Here is an 18,939-nt window from a genome sequence, read left to right as displayed (position 1 = left end):
AAATTAACAGCTTTCCTGCAACAAACAGTGTGTCCAGGAAACAAGCTCAACTCAATCCCATCTAGTCCCTCAAAACCTTGAAGCCACCTAACAAACCTGCTTTCCCATGCCTTGTTTTAGGATGACCTCACACCATCTTCATAGCTCTCCACCCCCTGTGCAGTCAATAGACACAGTGGGGTGAGTTCCCCGAGATCCTGATATGCACAGATCACTATCCCAAGGGCAAAAATTCAGCCCTTCTAGTATTATGCACAATTTTAGCCCCTTGGAGGCTACGTCTCAAGCACTAAACCACTGCTCCTGCTCTCTTCATGGGGTTAGAAAACAAATGTGCCACAGGCAACTAATTCACTATTTAATCCATGACTCAGTTTGGTAAATAGCCTTGAAACTGTCATTTTCAGTTATTCTGTCCAAGTTTTACTTCTCAAGGACACTTTCCCAGCCAATGCTCTCTGGCTTACTGCAAGTTTGCAGAAAAGAACAATGAAGTCATTCCATCAGCATCTGCTTATCCAGCAGTAGCCAGGAGCGGATACACCAAACCATTCATGATCTACAAAGATGTTCCCAGTTAAATTATGTTTCCCCTTTTCTGTACTCTTGGCACTTGGCTAATTAATTAATCCACTTGTTATTTTCCCACTAAGCCGTGGCAAACTGGATGCAATTAACAGAGGGATCCATTTAGTATGAGGACAAGACACAGCAGGAGCACACAGCTTGTTCTGTACCCATTCGCCTCCAGCATCCTCCTTCCTGCAGCCCCCATCCCTCAAGCCAAAGACACATTTTGGATTTAAGGACACAATGAAAATTCATACCAGTTTATTTTACAAAAATCCTGTAGAAAAGTGACAATTCTCCCTCTTGAGCTGGGGCCTTCACTGCAGAACTCACTCTAAGCTTCCACTAGCAGAAAGACCAATCTATGCTTTGTACAGATGGAAGAAACCATAGATTTTTAAAATGGTCCTTATTTCTACTGCCATGTGCTTACATCCAGTCTCCTACCAACACAAGGCAGCTTGAGTCAAGCACCAAATACTGGTCTTTGTTAAAATGTGTGTTGTACAGCTGGGATAATACAGTTTCCCATGCTGGCCTGGCTCCAAACTTCAGCTTAGCAGGTTTTTCCGTGAGTAAGTCCTGCTAAAGCGATGCCTCCTGGAAGCCATGACACGGAATGGAGACAGCTCCTGGTTGGCAGTGATTTGGGCAGCATCAGATTCCTCTTCTACAAAAACAGAAAGAATACATGAAAGCCACAGTCTACCAGAATTCACTGGTGATTCCAAGAAGCCAAATACCATGTGGAGACAAGAACTGGAAGTTGCACTTCCCACATAGCTACTCTCTCTTCATTGCTACCTCTCCTTCCAAACTTCCCAGTTCATGCCAAGTTTCTTGTAAGCATGTGAGATTGAGACACTGAACACAGCAGTGGCAAATACAGTCACAGGTTTTCTGCCCAAAGCCCAACCCCCAGCACAGCATGATTTTGTTCTTATTAGCTGGAGGCAAGTAGAGAGCACAGCCTGTCTGCTTGAGCCCAGCCTTCCCTCTCTTGTGCTTACCTTGAACATGCTTTTTCCGAGCCGATGGTGGCGACAGCAGTGGAGACTGGGTCAGGGCTAGAAGGCTGCTGGCAAAAAGTCCCCTCGTCAAGGATGGAATGGAGCCTGGAGAAGCACAGTGAGATGCTGCAGCAAATCCACTCAACTCAAATGTTAAGTCTCACACACAGCCTTAAAGTTACCTCAAAACTGACATCAGTATCAGTGATACTTTGAGTTTACCTGAAACAAACTCTAGGCTGTCACAGCAGTGTTTTAGCATTCGAGAAAGGTAAACAGCAGTCTAGAATCAGCTCTTAGCACATTTAATTTTCTTAGCTGGCTTAGCAGAAAAATCACTTCACTTGTATTAAACACAGGTATTTCACATGTCCTGAAAGAAAACTGTTACAACCACAATAATCTAGAAATAGAAACACAAGGTCTGTAGGTACAGAAAGTCCCTTACAGGACCATCTTAAGGCTAAGCACTGCTATTATTTCATGCCCTGAATAGGATTAATGTTGCTTCAAGGTCTGGCCTTTTTTCTGTGCTAATGTTGAGTAAGATACTGCTTCTGTATACAAATCTTTCCTTGCAAGAGAAAAGAGACACCAAAGCTTAGTGCAATGACTACAGAACAACACCTGCCACAGCGCCCTGTAATTTCTACAACAATACTGGATTAAGTATTTGAAATTCAAAAGGCTTTGTTTACAGAGCTGAACAGCCTGTTTCACCAAGGTTAGCTGAATTGTCTGTACCCACAGCAAAAGCAAAGAGGCAGCTTAAACCCATATACCTACTGATACATTATTGCTAGCAAGGGAATCATTTCTGGTAGCACTTTCAACAGCCACCACCATGGGCAGAGACAACTGGAGCAACAGTGAACACCAACATCCACAGGACTAACCCTGCCAAGGCTCCAGTCTGAAGCACTCAAGCAGCTAAGCTTTACACTTAAGATTGTTGGCTTCAGAGCTGGATGCTGGGCAGAAGCCAGTGGTATCAACACAAACCTGAACAAATCACCAGCTGGATGCAACTGGGATCCTCTCTCATCAAGTTCTCAAACTTTCCTTTTAGTTCCTCCAGCCTCCTGCTCTTTCATATTTCTCTGATCTCTCTTCCATCATTTATACTCCTCCTACCCAGTCTGCCTATCCAAATAATTATCTTCCATGTCATCTACAAGCCACTCCCCTTTCACCTCACTATCCCTCAGCATAATTACACAGAAAACAATCATGTTCTTGTTTTAGTCTAAGCCCCACTTTTAACCACATGTGAATTTCAACTGAGTGACTTTCATGCCATTTAATTACCTGACAAAAGGAAGACATCATCATCCCCAAGACTACCGTGCTGCTTCAGTGTTTTGAGAGCACATGCGCCTGGTTTCTCAGAAAGTACGGAGTCTGTCCTTGATTTACTTCTGTTGCCCTCATCTGTGGAAAAGCTAGTGAAATCCAAGCTGCCCCTATCAGCATGTGATCTCTTGGCACTGTGATTCTCCTCCTTTTCTGGTGATAGGCAAGTAAAGACCCGTTTCTGAGATTTTAAGCCAAAAGTTCCCATGGCAGAGTCCTCATCAGCCCTCGGTTCAGAGTCACTAGGAGATGCCTGATCCTGGAGCCTGCAAATCCCTTCCAGTTCAAATTCCCCAAGAGTATTTGTTACTTTGCTGCTGTAGTGTTCTGAGATCCTCATCGCTCTCTCTCTGCCTGCTGACACCCGTGTCTGATCATCAGCATTCCTCTCACTCTGACCACAACTCCCATTAGCAGTGCTGCCTGCTGCTCTCTTCCTCCGAGGCCAGTCATTGATGGCATCAGGAGTAGCCTTCCCTTTCTGCTTTGGAGGTGTCTGGAGAACTCCCGCTTCCAATGGGAAGGGAGAGGTGACAGTAGAGGCACAGCTTGTTGGGGTGTATGACTGGCATATGTAGGTCTGTCCTGCGCCTTTCCCAGGTGTGCTATGGAAAGAACGGCAGCAGGATGGAGAAACACAGGCAGCTGCTAGTTTTCCTGGGTGTTTGCTGCACCAGGTCATAGCAAAATCACTGAAGGAGCTTTCTCCTCCCCTGGGTTTGCTGGCACTTGCTTCAGGTTGAACTTCCAACGATGAGCAAGAGCCAATTTTCTTAATGCGAAGCTTGGGCAGGCCTGAAGCTTGCATTTCAATTTCCACTTCGTATGTCGGCGAGCTGGCAGAAGGAAGTTTGTGATGACTTTCAGGAGTTGAGAGCTTGGCTACAAACTGAGGCTCTCCCATGCGTGCCGCAGCCTCCCGCTGCCTCCTGTCTGCAGTGCAGCGTAAGGAATAGGCAGGAGGAGACTTCTGCAGAGGAGGCGAAGTATTCAGGGAAAATCTGGAGCGTTTCTTGAGATTTGGAGCCTTCAGTCCCATATATTCTTCCCTCAGCGGAGTTCTTGCTTCCAAGTCATCACTAACTGTTTGTAAATCACTTAAGAAGGACTCACAGGTGTTTGCACTGCAGTTCTCCCCCTTAAGTGATGGCTCGCAGTCTCTCTCAGCATTCTGAGCATGTTCCTGCCCTGCAGCAAAAGGCTTTGGAGACAAATGGTTTTCCAAGTCCTCCCTTGAAGGAGACTTTTGAGGCACTCTATCCATCTGTTTACTTTTCTCCAATACAGAAGTATTTTCAGTAACTTGGGACTGATGAAGCTGAAGGCTTTCTACAGAACAGTAATCACCAATATCATGATGACTGTCCTCATTTTTTGTAAGTGTTGCACAAGTGAGGCTCTCTCCTCTAGAACCTGCTTCACGTTTGGCCTGCTTCGATGTGTGAAGCAGAGACTTCAGTGAAGTGCCAGTAATACCTGAAATCTTTTGAGAAGATGGTGTAGATGCACCAGGCTCCCAGTCAGAGTCCCCTGCCTGCGTGTGGGAAGCAGAGCAGCTTGTCACAGTGTTTGTGGAACTTTCATGGAGTGGAGAACTGCAGAGAGGCTCTGGCCTTGCAGCAAGTTGAGGTATTTCTGTACTCAGTGGGCTGGTACATAACTTTGAACCTGGATCTTCGAGTTTCCTGGGTGTCCTTTTACATGCTTGAGAGACCTGATCTAACTGCACCTGAATTTCCTTTGTGAGGATTTGCCTCCGAGCACTAACTGGAGATGCTAATTTTGAGAGATATCTCGAGGAACGTCTTGGAGTCTGAAGCTCTGTGAAACAACTTTCTTGAGTGGCAGAGGGGGAAGAAGAGGCAGATGGATTTGAATCTGTTGGAGGTAATACAGAGGCATTAAGCCCTATGAACCTTTCATGTTTTGGTGTTTGCAAGCCAGGCTCTTTGAAAGGAGGGGAAAGTGTTAGTGCTGCACAACAGTCCTCAGCAGTTACTGGCAGTAAGTGAACACTCTTGCTGTCAGATAGCGCAGATGGAGACTTGACCCTTTGTGCAGGATGAGAAAAGTATTTTCCCAAACATTTAGCTACAGGCTGCTTAGCTGCTGAACTTTTGCCAGGTGTCTTCTCCAGCTTCTGTGGCGTCCTGTGGACAATGCGAGGCGATCTCCTTGGGACCTTACTGGCAGAATTTAGTGGCTTCTGGGAAAATTTATGAGGTATTTTTCTAGGAGTCTGCAGGGGAAAAATAGTAAATTAAAGAATTATGTTTGTTCCAGTAGTATTATCTATCCAACTTCATATTTACTTCCCAAGATTTGAAACATAAGAAACCAATTGGATGAGACTTAAGGAACACTAAATTTAAGATGCTGATGAATGGAAGAGAAAATGAGGATGGGAAGAAAGAGAAAGGGAGGTAACTGTTTGTACCTGACATGAGGGGAGTTCCTCTAAGTTTAAGGAATCTTTTCTTGTTCTCCTCCTTCCAGGTGAATGCTTCACTGCAGGACTACACATGTCAATGACTGCACCAAAGAAAAACCTCTTTGGAGTCTGGACAGGGGGGCCCTCTGAATGCTGGTTAAGGCCTATAAATAGGAACAGTACAATTTAACTAATACAAAGTAACATGCCACAATTATCTGAATCACATCAGAGGTGTGGAAAAGCAGTATAAAAAGCTCATATCCCTGGCATGTTCCTTTCTAACCAAATGTTAAAGCTTCACCAGAATTATTGTTGTTTCCCATTATGAAATTAATATCCATCTCTTTGTGCTCCAATGGTAAAAAAAGGTACAAAATACCTTGGCCTCTTATTCTATTTATAGCTTGTAGCTTTAGATAGTTCTGGTTCATGACTAAGGATTCAAATAAGTAGAATATAAAGAACTAAGTGTCACCATTTTCAGCTGATAATCCTACTGAGAAAGCCTGCAAAGAAGATCCCATCAGTCATTGCTTTATGCTGCCACTGAGTAGACTGAAAGTAAGCTATAGGATTTCTGTCCCATATTTCACAAGGATTTCACTGCATTTAAGGAATGCAGACTGACAATCAGTGGTATTCTGTTAGATGGGCCTGACTGGTTTGTTAAGTTGGCAGTGAATTCATCATAGAAATAGCTGCATTACCACCCTCAAAATTCAGATTACCAATTAAAAAATAATTACTGAGGATGAATATCTGTCTACAGAAGGTATTACATGACAGCTCTTAGCTTCTTAGTCTCTTATAAAGCCAAATCAAATCAAACTCGGAGCTATCCATGCCAGCTTTATAGATCAGCAGTATCAGTCTGTTCAAATCCCACTTAGTACCTTCTACATCCTGCAGTTTACAGCTCTCCTTTTCTTGTCCCTGGTGAAGGTGCTGTGAATTTTTTGAGCTGGGCTGTGCAGTGGAATAGAAAGCACCAGAGCAGGTCCTATTTAAAGACAGCTGTTTGATGCGTGGGCTTCTTCTCAAACCTGCTTCTGAAAAGGCAAGGACATTGGTGATTGAGCCTTCTTTCCCCCTCAGCAATGGGCACATCATCAGGAACAGTTCACAACTGCAAGGAGCACACTCTCAGAAGAAACTTCTCTACAGATACCTATCTCACCCAGGAAGGCAAGCAGGTGAAGAAAAAAGGTTCAGTTCTCTTGAGGAATTAGAATATTTATGCATACAAATCTCCTTCTAAAGTATGATGCCTCTCCTCTAACTCATGATTGCTCTCATTCTTTTGTAAAATGAATGAGTAAAATGGGCTCGCGGTGGGAGACTTCCCTAAGCCAGGCTGCTCTTGGGGTAAGCAGTTTATTATTTAGGGAGAAGGTGGAAGAGATCTGTTTACACTGCCAGCCACAGCATTAAACATGCTCAAGGAGGGAGAGTGGAAAGAGGGGCTGAGAGCATGACAGCAGTAGGCAATTAAGGGGGTAGAAAGAGGGGGGCAGGAGGGGGGAAGTTAAGAAACATTAGAGAGGTTAAGAGCCGGTAACAGGTTAAGAGAAGTTAAGAGAGAGTAAGAGGTAAAGAGAGTGCAGTTCTTGTTACAATGCATTATATCTTTTTCTATGGTGAATATTCTAATTCCCAGTACCCAACCAGTAGGTGACACACATTCTATAGAATTTACATATAGCCTATAAGAACTACTACATTACCATACAGTGTTACATTTTAAACTCTAAAAGCTACTCTTCAAATTCTTCTCTTGCTGCTTCGACCTTTGGATTCACTGTCAGCAGAAGGGTATTGTTCAATCAACAGGGATTCTCCTTCAGCTGGCTAGGCTATTGTTCTTTGGTTATATAGTAACTAACACTCAGTATCCTATGTCTCAAAGCTAGTTTGCATTTTTATTTCGATTATAGGTTTCATATTTTCAGAATCTTTTGGTAAACAATCATATTTATAAGGTTTCCCTGTTTTGTCTTCTCCAACATCATTCCTCTTTAGCAATTATATGGAAAGATATGCTAGAAAAGCCATGTTCAATGCAAGTTACATCCAAGTTAAAAGATGGGTTAATGCTTGTCTTTTTTTGCTTGCAATTTCATTTCCCTGCTTGCCCAGACATGCTGGTTTTTTCTTCCCTTCTGGGGAAAAGGAACAGCAGTAGCCAACATGAGACACTCCTGAGAGCCAGGTGGCTGTCTGTTACAGCAAAACCAGAGCAGGGTCACAGCACAACATGGTGAAGCTACATTAAAAATAAGCATGTGCTGGTTTGACAGTAATTATAGCAACTCCAAATCTTCTTCACCCTTCAAGTCCTTCACGTTTTTTCTTTTAAAAGACTTACTATCTACCTCTCTTTTTTAACTTCTACTGTACAGAGCTGTTAAAGCAGTGAGCAGCAAGTGGTTCTGTGAGAACAGTCTAACACTTTTGGACTGACTTCTCATGAATTAGCCAAATCAAAGCACACTCATCATATGAGCTTCGATACAGCCAAACCACCTTTAATGAAAAATCAGTGCTTACCATAAATGGCCTTCTCTGGAGATTCTTCTACAACACCAGTGTCACAACCTGGATCAGAAGACCTTGAGAAACAACAGACGTTTTGGGCTCAGCATACTGAACACATTTACAGGAACAGAACTTGCCACAGAAACTGAATAGCAGTGCTCTATTCTACACCAACATATTGCTTTGTGGGCTACTCTAAGTGAGCAATTAGTGAGTACTTTGCCTCCTATTGACATGTAATTAAGTATAAGGAGCTCCCTAGATGTACAGGTAACACTTCTACATGAAAGAAAATGCTACAATTCAGCCTGGAGTCCAAAAAATACAGCAGGAGCCTTTTCTTCAGAAGCCCTTGAATCTGTAACTGAACCTAAAAAGACATTAGCTGCAGGAATTAAAGCAGCCTGACTTACATGATGAAGCAAGCAGTATTTCCCCACTTAAGCAATGGCATTTAGCCTCCACTGGTCCTCTTACTGCCTTAAGTGAAGATTATCTTTGACCACGATACCTGGTAATTCTGCTCACAGCCATTAATTAGGCATCCATTAATTAGACAGCCAATACTTACTGAAGAAATTCAGAAAGAACTCACCGGCCTTTGATCTGCTTGTGTAGGAGTCTCCTGGACACCTGCTTATGTAGTGGTGTTTCTGAAACTCTCTTGGTCAATAACTTGCGATGATCTAAAAATCATGCAAGAGCTATAACATCACACAATTATAAAGTACTTGGAATAAACAAATACAGTTTTGTACAGGCATAAGCTTAAGAATGACAGTCAATATAGAATCTCTGTGCTGTCTCCCAGCACTCACAAGCTATCATTATTTCAGTCCAGTGTCAACAACTCCTTCCCACTCCCTCAATATTACTAACAGTACCATGTCAGACATAGTTAACCTACTGAGATAATTCCACTTTATCTTTATTTCACAGATCCTATTTTAATCAAGCTATTTTAACTTTAATTTTCTTCATGAGATGTAAAGAGTTCAGTAAAAACAGGTTTCAGTTTCAATACCATCATTATTCACCCTCCAAACACCACTGCAATGACCTCCTTTTGTCCTTTATAAAAAACAGGTCATAATTGTTTCATAGAACTGGGAATGCAAAAATAGGAATTTTAGTAAAAGCTCTTCCACAACAATCCAACATGTACAACATACCTTTGTTGCCCCCACTGGTGCATTTGTATTTTAGGCCTTCCACAGCAGATACTGACTGGCTTCTAAGCATCTTTTTCAGCGACCTTTTTGATGGTGAAAGTATCTCTTCATTGAAGAGATTCCTCCTTACCTTTGTAACCTCTGTGAGGCAAGAAAAGCAAGAAAATATCAGAATACAAGGAAAAGCAGAAGAAAAAAAAGAAAGAAAAAAAATACAAAGGTAATTTTGTCAGGCCACTAGGGATAGAACAATATACCAACACGGAGAGACAACTTTTCAGAGGCTAAAAAGCTTCGAAAAGTTGGTTTTTTTCCTACTACTGGAACATGTCCTCCTCTAAATCCATTCCAACCTTCCTTTCTGAATTTGTATTATTTGCATTTTTCCAGCAATAAGCTACAAGCAGATGCCATAGCAGAAAAAGCAGTCAGTGTCCCACGTGGAATATTAGGTGCACTACAAAATCACAACCAAAGCACATCTTGGTTCAGAGAACACATGTGAGATTTATTTTTATGAAGTATTTGTGGGGATATATCCTATTTTCAGATATAGTTCATTCTTGTCCCCATTTTCTTTTCAGGACAGAGAAGATGGAAATAATTTCAAGAGTCAAGGTTTTCTTTTGAGGACACGAAATTTAAGTGTTCTGCGTCTAAGTACGCAGAATACCGCATACTTTTTTCCCCTCAAAGTTTTTGCAGAACTCAGCGAAACTTCCTTCAGATTTCCAGCATGCCTCAGCATAATTTCATCATGGCTCAGTAAAATTTACAGGGACAACATGTGCTGAGGATGCACCTTTCCATGAACAAGCCAGAAGTCAATATACCTTGCACTGCCTCTTTCTGCAACAAAGGCATCTGCTGGGACTTCTCAGTGGCAAGGTAAGAACGCAAGCTCTCCTGAAACAAAGAAATCAGCCTCAGCAGCAGTGCAATGTTATACTTAAGTGTGAATATTAACTATAAGCTCTGAACCACACATTATTTCAATTTCTCCTTCAAAACAATTTGATCTCTGTACAGCTGATACATGGCACACTTGGTAAGGGAATACAGAGCAAGAGTTTTTGCGGTCAAGCATCACAACTCACTCACAGTCCTTCTGCAAGAGTTTTACCTTTCTGATGGGGTTCTTGGCTACCTTGGGAATCTCAATTTGACGCAAGTTCTGTGGTGCTTCTGTCATGCTCCTGTGTCTGGCCAACACATTTTTCCTTTAGAAAATACACAAAAATTAAGTTAAAATAAGATAAAAAGCACAGTTAACAACTTACGACAATTAAACTTAGATTTGACTCGAGATACAGGAAGTGTATACCTAAATTCAAATTGCAAACTGAGTTGATACCTCACTTACTGTAACACTGGGATATGATTTGCAATATAAAAAGCTATTCCTAAGGTTGGTATTGGAATTCATTCACAGTTTGCTAATATGAACACAGATTTCCCCAACACAGAGATCTCCAGTAAATCACTTTAACAATATAGATCAGCTATTGCACAGCATAACGTGCTTCTGGTCTCATGGAAGATGCTCCTGAAAACTATTTTTGCATAAGATACAAATACAGAATCAAGATTGAATTTTTTATAGACAACAAAAAGCTGCCTCCTGTTTGGAATTACTACCTTCTCTTTTTGGCAGATCTGGTGCGCAGCTCCTCCAGCTGATCACTCTCAGTGCAAACAGCGCTGGGAGTTAAGACAGATGATAAAGAGGGAGGAAGGCCTGGAGATTTGCTATCCAGAGTCATGGAGTCATCACTGAAGAAGTCTGAAGGCAGAACAGATGCCAGCTTCGGAGGTATTTGTGTACCCAGACCATAATAAATATCTCCAAGGATCTTCGGTATAGAATTCATATACCTGGAGCACCAGAGAGAACCCACATGAAACACATCCCTCCTCAAAACTGTTGGTATTTCAAATCCAAGGTGTGAACTAAATCCTTGCTCTTACACATCAATTTAAAAACAACAAACTGAATAGCAGCTGGGTTTTTTAATTAGTTTACTTGCTTATCAGCTACCTTTCCTTTAACCAAAATATAAGTGTAATAAAGAGATCACATCTAAATTTCTGAGAATTACCAAGATGCAGTAAATCAAAGCTGTTGATTGCTCTCTACTCACAGACAACATCTGACCCAAACCACAGTCCCCAGCAACACATAAGTCATGCTGAAGAACTTACAATTCTAGTATTTCCTCTAGAAACTTTGTAAGATAGGCTGGGTCTTCAGTCAGACATAAAATGCGCAGCATATCTGTCACCTGGAAGAGAAAGTCAGGTGGCAAAATGGATTAAGGTGTGACAGCTGCAGCACCAGATATTTTAATATAGAATATAACGTGTTAGTGTAAAATCAAAGGAAAAGCAGGTTCCAGGTCTGCATTTCTAGTACCATGCAGAAACACAACCTGGTTTGTACTCTCTTTACCTCTTCTAACAGCTGCTCCATTTCCTCAGCGTTGCTTTGCAGCGAAGGGCACTGAAGGCACAACTCAAGGCGCAAAAATACCTGAAGTCGGCACCTAAGGAAACAAGTAATTATCCACCACCTCTTTTTCTAATGGAAACAGCAGATTTACTGCAAAAGGTGTGCTCAAAAAAGCAATGGGAAGGGAAGTGGTTCCTTTTGACAGCAAAATTTAGTTAGAGTTTCATTTTGGTGGCAAGGGAGATGCCTCATTCCAGATATAGGCTGCAGTGCTTATCACACAACACGGGTATATTTGCATTTAATGAAATGATTTTACTGCAGCCAGAGACTCCCCTTGAAATATTTGCCCCATGTAAATACTTTTCCAGTTGTACAAAAAAGCCACCATTAAAAACTGCTAACCAGCTCCACAATATCTCAGAAGCTGAAGTAAATACAGTGTCTCATACTCTCTGACTTTGGTCTCCTTCTGTGAGCCATGCTGTTGTCTGAGCATTTTGCTGGTCTTCAGGAGATGGTTTCTGACTGTTCCCACACACGCCATCTGCAGACACATAATGAGAGCAAGAACTTCAGAACTGTTTCCTTCCACAGGGCAGGTCCCCCAGTTATCCCCCCCAATCTTTTGGGTTGTATCTTTTGGATACAGTTCCGTTTTTTCCTTTTCTTTCAAGGAAAGGAATTATGTTTCCTTTCAGTAGCAAAGTCATGACACAACAACTTGGAGCTTGAAATCACAGAGGTCTCTTGCTCACAGTTTCAGGTTTTCTTCACTCTGGATCCACTTTGGATTTGTCTCTCATGGTGTTTTTGTTAAATTAATCACAGGTTTACCAGTTTTGGTTTCAGATAACTGTAAACCTATAAATAGTGCTAAAGATTGTAAGAAATACCTTGAACAATTTCTCTTTCCTTGCAAAGCCAGGCCTAGATTTGCCATGTAATGCATAACAAAAGAAGCATCTTCTTTAAAATACAGTTTGCAAGAATGTATTTTTTGAAATTAGAACTTGTGAGGGGGTAAATGTAAAGAAAAGATGTCTTGCAACATTTAGCAAAGTTGTAAACTGATAAACGAACTGGATTTTCCTACAATTTTTACAAGCATCTAGTTTTTCACTATTGAGTCCTCACAGATAGAAGCAGTCAGTGACCAAGGAGTAACTCCACATACAATTTCTGGAAATATGAAGGAAAGGTAGCCCAAAATAGTAAAAATTCCAGCTTCCAGATCAGTAACAACCCTGCCCATATGCTCTTACCTACCTCTTTCTCTTTGACACCTTGTATTTTCAAGAACCTTTTAATGGCCACAATCATATTCTGAGCACACACAGACGAGGGAATTCCCTCAGCAACAGCCTTCTGGTAGCTTGCAGCCAAGTGGGACTGCAGCTCCTCCTCTGTTTGGAAGTCTGCAAGGAAATGGTCTCTGTTAACTAAATGCATGTTCACCACATCTCACTGATAAAATACTCAGCCCAGCTGAAGAAGGGAACAGAGGAGGTAATAATAAATATTTCCTCCAGCAGTGATGCATCCAGACCACAGCACAGTAACAGAGGAAGTCCCAGGTCCAGGCTCATGATACATTATAAACTAAATCAATCCTATAATCAACAAAGTCTGCTTAAGGTCAGCAAACGAAATGCCCTTTATTTCTGCCTAATTAGTAAACAGGACTACATTTCCAGTTATACCTTGATGAATGCTTCCCTCTATTTCTTTAGGTTAAAAAAATTTAAAAAGTAAATCCTTATTACTTTTTCAAATGGATACAAGGCAATAAACTAACCCCAAAAACAGCTGCAACACTAGTTTGTAAAGAATCAGAAACTAAATGGCAGAAGGGTGGGAAAAAATGTCTACTCTTTGTCATGCTGAAGATACAGAAACTCAAACACTGATCTGCTCCTTGGTACTGAATACTCCATTCCATAAAAATCCTCTATGACTCCTATATCAGGATATCGAATTCATATGGGATGTATCAGGACAGAAAGATAACGACTTAACACACACCAATTGGTATTTGAAGTGCTTTTGCCTTTCCTTCCACCTTTTCATCCAATCTTTTTGCTGAAGGCTTCTGTGGAACCTTCTCATTCACTGCTGGTGGCACAGCATCAGGTTGAAACTTCTGAGCTTTTACATTCAGTCTTGCTACATTGAGCATCTGCAGGGATCTGGGCATGGTCTTCATCTTCTGCCTGACTGGAGTTCGGGGAACCCCACCTGAAATGCCACAAGAGAGAGTTCTACCATCAGCATGCTGGATCAGGAACTCCATCCAAGGTAGAGAACAGCACTAAATTCTGTAATACTGTGAACTTGGTAACTTCCTAGAGGAAAACATGGCCCCTAAAGATTGCTATTTCTTCATGAAATCAACATATAGGCAATGTAGCAGGCAGCTACTTCTTCTAATAAAAAGCCAGATGCATATTGCTCTGCACAAGAACTTACACAAGTTTAATCAGAAGTTATATATATAGGCAGCAGAAATAGTCACGGAAATAGAAACAGCTGACAGAGCAGGACTTACAGATACATACGGCTAGGGTACGGTCAACTCTGGTTAGTGTAGAGAAAAGCATTGATTAAACTTTTCTAGAAGAAAGTATTTTATTTCTCTAATTAGAACACAATTGAGTGGTTGTAATATTTACTAGTAGCTGGAACAATTCCTGTTTCAACAGCTAATTAAACTGCAGAGCTCTACATGTTGCTTTTAACAGCTCTGTCAGTCCCCGCACAGCCTTGAATTACAATAATTGGGGCTCTACTACAGGACAAACCTAATACTAATAAGTAAATGAGATTGTCCCTAAATAAAAAAAAAAAAAATAAATCTAAAGCATGGTATTACTTAGAGCACAGATCTCTGGGATTCACGCATCATCTTTTATTGACAACACGCACACTTAATCCCAAAGTATACATACGTCTCTTTTTGTTATTTCCTGGTCCAGCTGCAGCAGAGGTTTCATTGAATTTTCTCTGGTACAGCTCAGATAGACTTTCTGAGAGCTCCACATTACATTGGTCTGCATCAGCCCTCCTGTTAGCACCAGGAACCTGCAGGAGCCTATATGAAAGAACAATACCATTACCAAAACAGGGCGGGAGTAGGAGGCATATCCCTTCTTCCTGTGGACAGAAACAAGGCTTTTCTAGGTTCCAGTCTGCAGCAATATAGTGCAAGTAGCACACATTAGTAATTCTCCCAGCACTTGTTCCCCAACACACTTAGGAGATGCAGAAAACCCAAACCATCTTAAAATGCTGGAAACAAGTATTACATTAATGTACAACTGATATGGCACTGACCTGTACCACGAAACTAAATGAGCAGCTTTGTTTCACTCAGCATGCTCTTTGAAGAAAGCAAGCTGATTTATTCCAAATAACCATCAACTGCACACAACCACATCTTCAGTATCTTGCACTGGATCTTACCATCCCATAAAAGCTGAAATTTGTCATTTCCCAAGTAGCTTAAGGTCATTTTAAGTGACCTTTATAACTCCTGAAAGTACCAAGATTTTAATCCATGCAAACAGATACCTGAACATGCTGTTCCAAATTTATTTTGTCTATATACCCCACCAAGAGATAAGCCACCAGTAAACTATGTACAGAAATAAAAGCAGTAGAGAAGCACTTAATTCTAGAACTCTTAGCAATGCTACAGCCATACTCCCTTAATAGGAAGCAGAAATCCTTGATTATTGCTCAGAGACATTCAGAAATATACCTGAATGACTCCATCAGATCTGAGCTTGCTCCACAAGCATTGGATGCAGGATACCACGCTTCCAGTACTGAAGGATGCCAGCCTGCTGTATGGGACAGCTCCCGTTGCACCCACTCTGGCACTGGAGCTTCTTCTTCTGTAAGATACACACATACACAAAAATTAGAAAAGCTGATCTAAGTGGCAGAAGGTCCCAGCCTTCACAGAAGCTCTAACACAGAGGTTTGCAATCTTTGATCCTGGAGAGACAATTTCATAGCCAATACATCAGAAGATGAGAAGATTCACTCTAACATAAAACACACATGTAAAAGCAGCCTCCTTGCTGCTATCCCACCCAAAGGCTTTACTGGCCCATGTGACACATTTTAGGAAGCCTCCTTCTAAAAGCATGCTCTCAGGCACACGTAGCCATGCTTTATCTGCAAGCTAATGGAAACTAACACTCTGTCAATAAAACAAAGCTACACCCATAGAGACTTCTTTCTGCATCACATCATAAGGCCTTAGCTACAGATGATACAATGAACAAGTCCCAGAAATGAGACTCAAGGAGAATTTCTCCTCAAGGAGAAAATCATTAATTTAGATTTTTTTCCACTGCAGATCTGGAGATGATCAAAAGATGGAGAGTTTTGCATTTCCTGACACCTACCCAGACTGGCCAGAGAATCTCCCACTGACATGTCAATTTTAGTCAACACACTATTCACGATCTCTGGCAGGTGAGTAGGACAGTTTTGGGAAGAGTCTTCCACTACAGCTCCTTCTAGGCTGCATCCCTGAATTTCAGCAGTCTTCTCAGGACCAAGCACAGTCAGAACTGCAGCATCCTCCGAAAGCGGTGACAGAACAGCGGTGCAGGGGCACCAAGTTTTAGACAGAGATACTTCAGCAATCTGCATTTTAAAAGAAAAAAAAAAAGGGAAAAAGAGAAGAGTTTACATTATCTAGAAATACAGAGACCTAAGGAGCACAGATGCTTTTCAAGCAGGTTATAGAGTTACATGATCTCAAAAAAATGTTCTGAATTTAGCTTCAAATGAGCAATTTGCAGTGCAGTGTCTATTACTGTCTTCACAACATGATACTGCCACCTCCTTTGTCACAGTCCATTTCAGAGCAGGTATAAGTTCAAGGCAAAGGGGAAGATTTACCATGTGCAGTCCTTCAGCCACCAGAGTCCTCAAGAGCTGATGGAACAGAGACCTGTTACATTCTCCCTGCCCAGCCTGCAAGCTCTGCAGTATCCAGCTCTCTGTGAGGAAGTGGCCAGCCTGTGCCAAGCTCCAACCCGTCAAGCTTCCTTTCAGGAAGATGCTGACTGGACACTGCAGGTGTCTTTGACTCATGGCAAGAGGTTCCAGGATCACAGTACAGCTTTCCTGCTTCTTTCCTCCTGTGCAAGGATAGGACAAAGAAAAAGTCTGAAAGCAAGTAAAAAAGATTTTTCCATCAAGGTGAAGAGACAACTTCAATGTCCAAAAAGTGAGTTCCAAGATTAAACAGGGAATATACTCTACAGTGTGTTACAGAACTGACCTCCTTCCCATGCACTCAAGGAGCTGAGTGATGGAAGCACCACTAAAGAAAGACCCCATGCATACTGCATACTACTTTACAGCTGATCTATTTTCTTTGGAATCTATTTTCTTTTCTTTAATGTGTTCTTATTTTAGCTAAATTGAACAATTGTATGAGAAAAGAGAGTACACCTCTATAAGGTGGGACCAGCAAAGAGCTCTTCATCCAAGCTTCTAGGAGCATGGCAAACTGAACAGGCTAAATCAGAAACATGGGCTCACAGTTGTCTTATCAGAAGAAGTAGAGCACAACCAGAACTTCAAAAAAAAACATAACACCTAGGTTTTTAAATATCTGAAGTTACTTCTACACACAGTACTTATAAAGGAAGCTCATCAAGGACCCTGCATGAGAGATCAGTTACTACCATGCACATCTATATTTTTCTTTTTTTTATTACCAGGCATGCTGAAAAACAATGTTCCTTCTTGCTGGGGAAACACTGATCGATACAGGGATGGCCTGGAGAACAAACAGTTCAAAGTCGCATCCAGGGGCAGAAGCCTGGCCCAAGGCACATCCTGTGGCACTGGGAACCCAGGAGCGGCATCTGCCCTGGGGTGCACCAAGGCTTCAGCTGGCAAAATGGTGCCTCCCATCTGACAAATCACTTCAAACATTGTCCAGTAGCCACCATGATCTGGGCATTCAATCAGCTGAAATAAAAGTAACAGAGATGTTTCAAGGTTGGCATTGAGAGAGCTTTCATGCAAATAAATAAAGATTGCACTTTTTCAAAAAAGCTGGCATGTGAAACGTATCCATAGCATCTAAACACGGTGTTTTCTGAGTGTTTTTATGGACTTTATCAGCCTTCATAGGAACCTAACAAAGTAAATACTATTTCCAGTGAATTAAAACCTGGCAATTGTGTCACACCGTTTTTTTTAACCTGATATTTTTAAGGTATTTTTTTAAAATCTGGTATGGTTCACACCTGAACTATCAGGGTGCGTCTCTGCAATTCTGAACAGCTGTAACACCCCTCTAAGTCAAAGCACAAGACATCCCATCAATAAACACTGTACAGCTACTCCACTGCAGATGTATCTCAGTCTCCACGTGGATGATTCCATTCCAGATTTCAGTCCCTTGCTGAAGATAATGTGGCAGTAAGAGAACCTTGGCGTGGTTCCCTACTACCCAAAGGTTACTTAGGCCAGAAAGCAGAGTGGCAGATGTCCCGCTAGTGCTCACAGCTGAAAGCTGTGCTGTGTAACCTCGTTACCTGAGCCCAGTCGGCAGTGTCCACCCAGAACAGGGTGATTTTCTGTTCCACGAGCAACTCCTGGACACTCTTGGGCAGGAGTTTCTCCGCCAGCTCCTGCGCCGTGGGCGGCTCTCCAGGGGAGGAGGGGGCGTCGTTTCCCGACACGAACTGCCGGAGCTCCCTCCGCGAGTGCGGGCAGGGGGAGAACAGGAACACGGCGTTCACGAAGCCCTCGGGCGGCGCCTCCGGGGGCTCCTGGGCGGCCAGCCCCGTCCTGCGGCTCCTGCGGGGCGGCTTGGCGGGGGACGCGATCTCCGGGCGGTCCCACTGGAAGTCGAGCAGCGTCTCCTTGAGCCCGCTGTGCGTGAGGGCAGCACGCGGCGCGGGGCCGGGCAGGGCGGCGGGGGCCCGTGCTCCGAGCCGCTCCGCCAGCTCCTCCTCGAACCGCTCCCAGGCGCGGGGCCCCGGCGGGCGGAACCCGCCGCCCCGTGAGGCTCCGCCGCGGCCGCCGAGCGAGTCAAAGAAGCGGAAAGCCCAGCGGAGGCGGGAGAGGCCGAAGCGGCAGCCCAGGAGGGTGAGGAGGCGGAGGGCACCGCGCTGGAGCCGCTCGCGGCGCGCGGGGCCTGCGGTGTCCAGCAGGAACACGACGCTGTGCGAGCACGACATGGCGCAGGCCCCTCACACCGCCATGGCCATCGCCCGCCCGGTACGGCCGCTCGCGCCCTCGCCTAGCACGGGCCCTCATTGGCTGCCGCTGAGCGCCCGCCACGCCCACTTCCCGCTGCTCCCTCTCCCATTGGCGGAGAACTGCCAGCGGGAGGGCGGAGCGGCGCGGCGGAATGAGGGGTGCTCACCGCTGATT

General features: G+C 43.2%; 1 protein-coding gene across 2 annotated transcripts; it reads right to left on the bottom strand.

Moving 5' to 3' along the window:
• Positions 1–814: 814 nt before the first annotated feature.
• TICRR (TOPBP1 interacting checkpoint and replication regulator) lies at positions 815–18,918 on the bottom strand. Of its 2 annotated transcripts, XM_086849675.1 has the most exons (22): positions 18,096–18,918; positions 17,268–17,523; positions 16,441–16,682; positions 15,939–16,182; positions 15,284–15,419; positions 14,472–14,614; positions 13,549–13,761; positions 12,793–12,941; positions 11,976–12,070; positions 11,524–11,617; positions 11,277–11,356; positions 10,713–10,949; positions 10,198–10,294; positions 9,908–9,980; positions 9,075–9,215; positions 8,498–8,588; positions 7,915–7,976; positions 6,261–6,416; positions 5,371–5,528; positions 2,889–5,172; positions 1,581–1,685; positions 815–1,240 (listed from the first exon to the last, which is right to left on the bottom strand). In XM_086849675.1, the coding sequence occupies exons 1-22, from the start codon at positions 18,741–18,743 to the stop codon at positions 1,122–1,124; spliced, it is 5,823 nt and encodes a 1,940-aa protein (XP_086705801.1). In that variant the 5' UTR covers positions 18,744–18,918; the 3' UTR covers positions 815–1,121. The 2 variants fall into 2 exon arrangements, with proteins under 2 accessions (XP_086705801.1, XP_086705802.1); XM_086849676.1 differs by lacking the exons at positions 815–1,240; positions 1,581–1,685 and adding an exon at positions 1,928–1,964 and having other exon boundaries at positions 18,096–18,860.
• Positions 18,919–18,939: the final 21 nt, after the last annotated feature.

Source organism: Cyanistes caeruleus, chromosome 13, assembly GCF_971803275.1.
Source record: "Cyanistes caeruleus chromosome 13, bCyaCae1.hap1.1, whole genome shotgun sequence".
In the NCBI taxonomy this organism is placed as follows: Eukaryota; Metazoa; Chordata; class Aves; order Passeriformes; family Paridae; genus Cyanistes; species Cyanistes caeruleus.
Note: the sequence above shows the minus strand (reverse complement) of the source record. Positions and strands in the feature narration are given on the sequence as shown.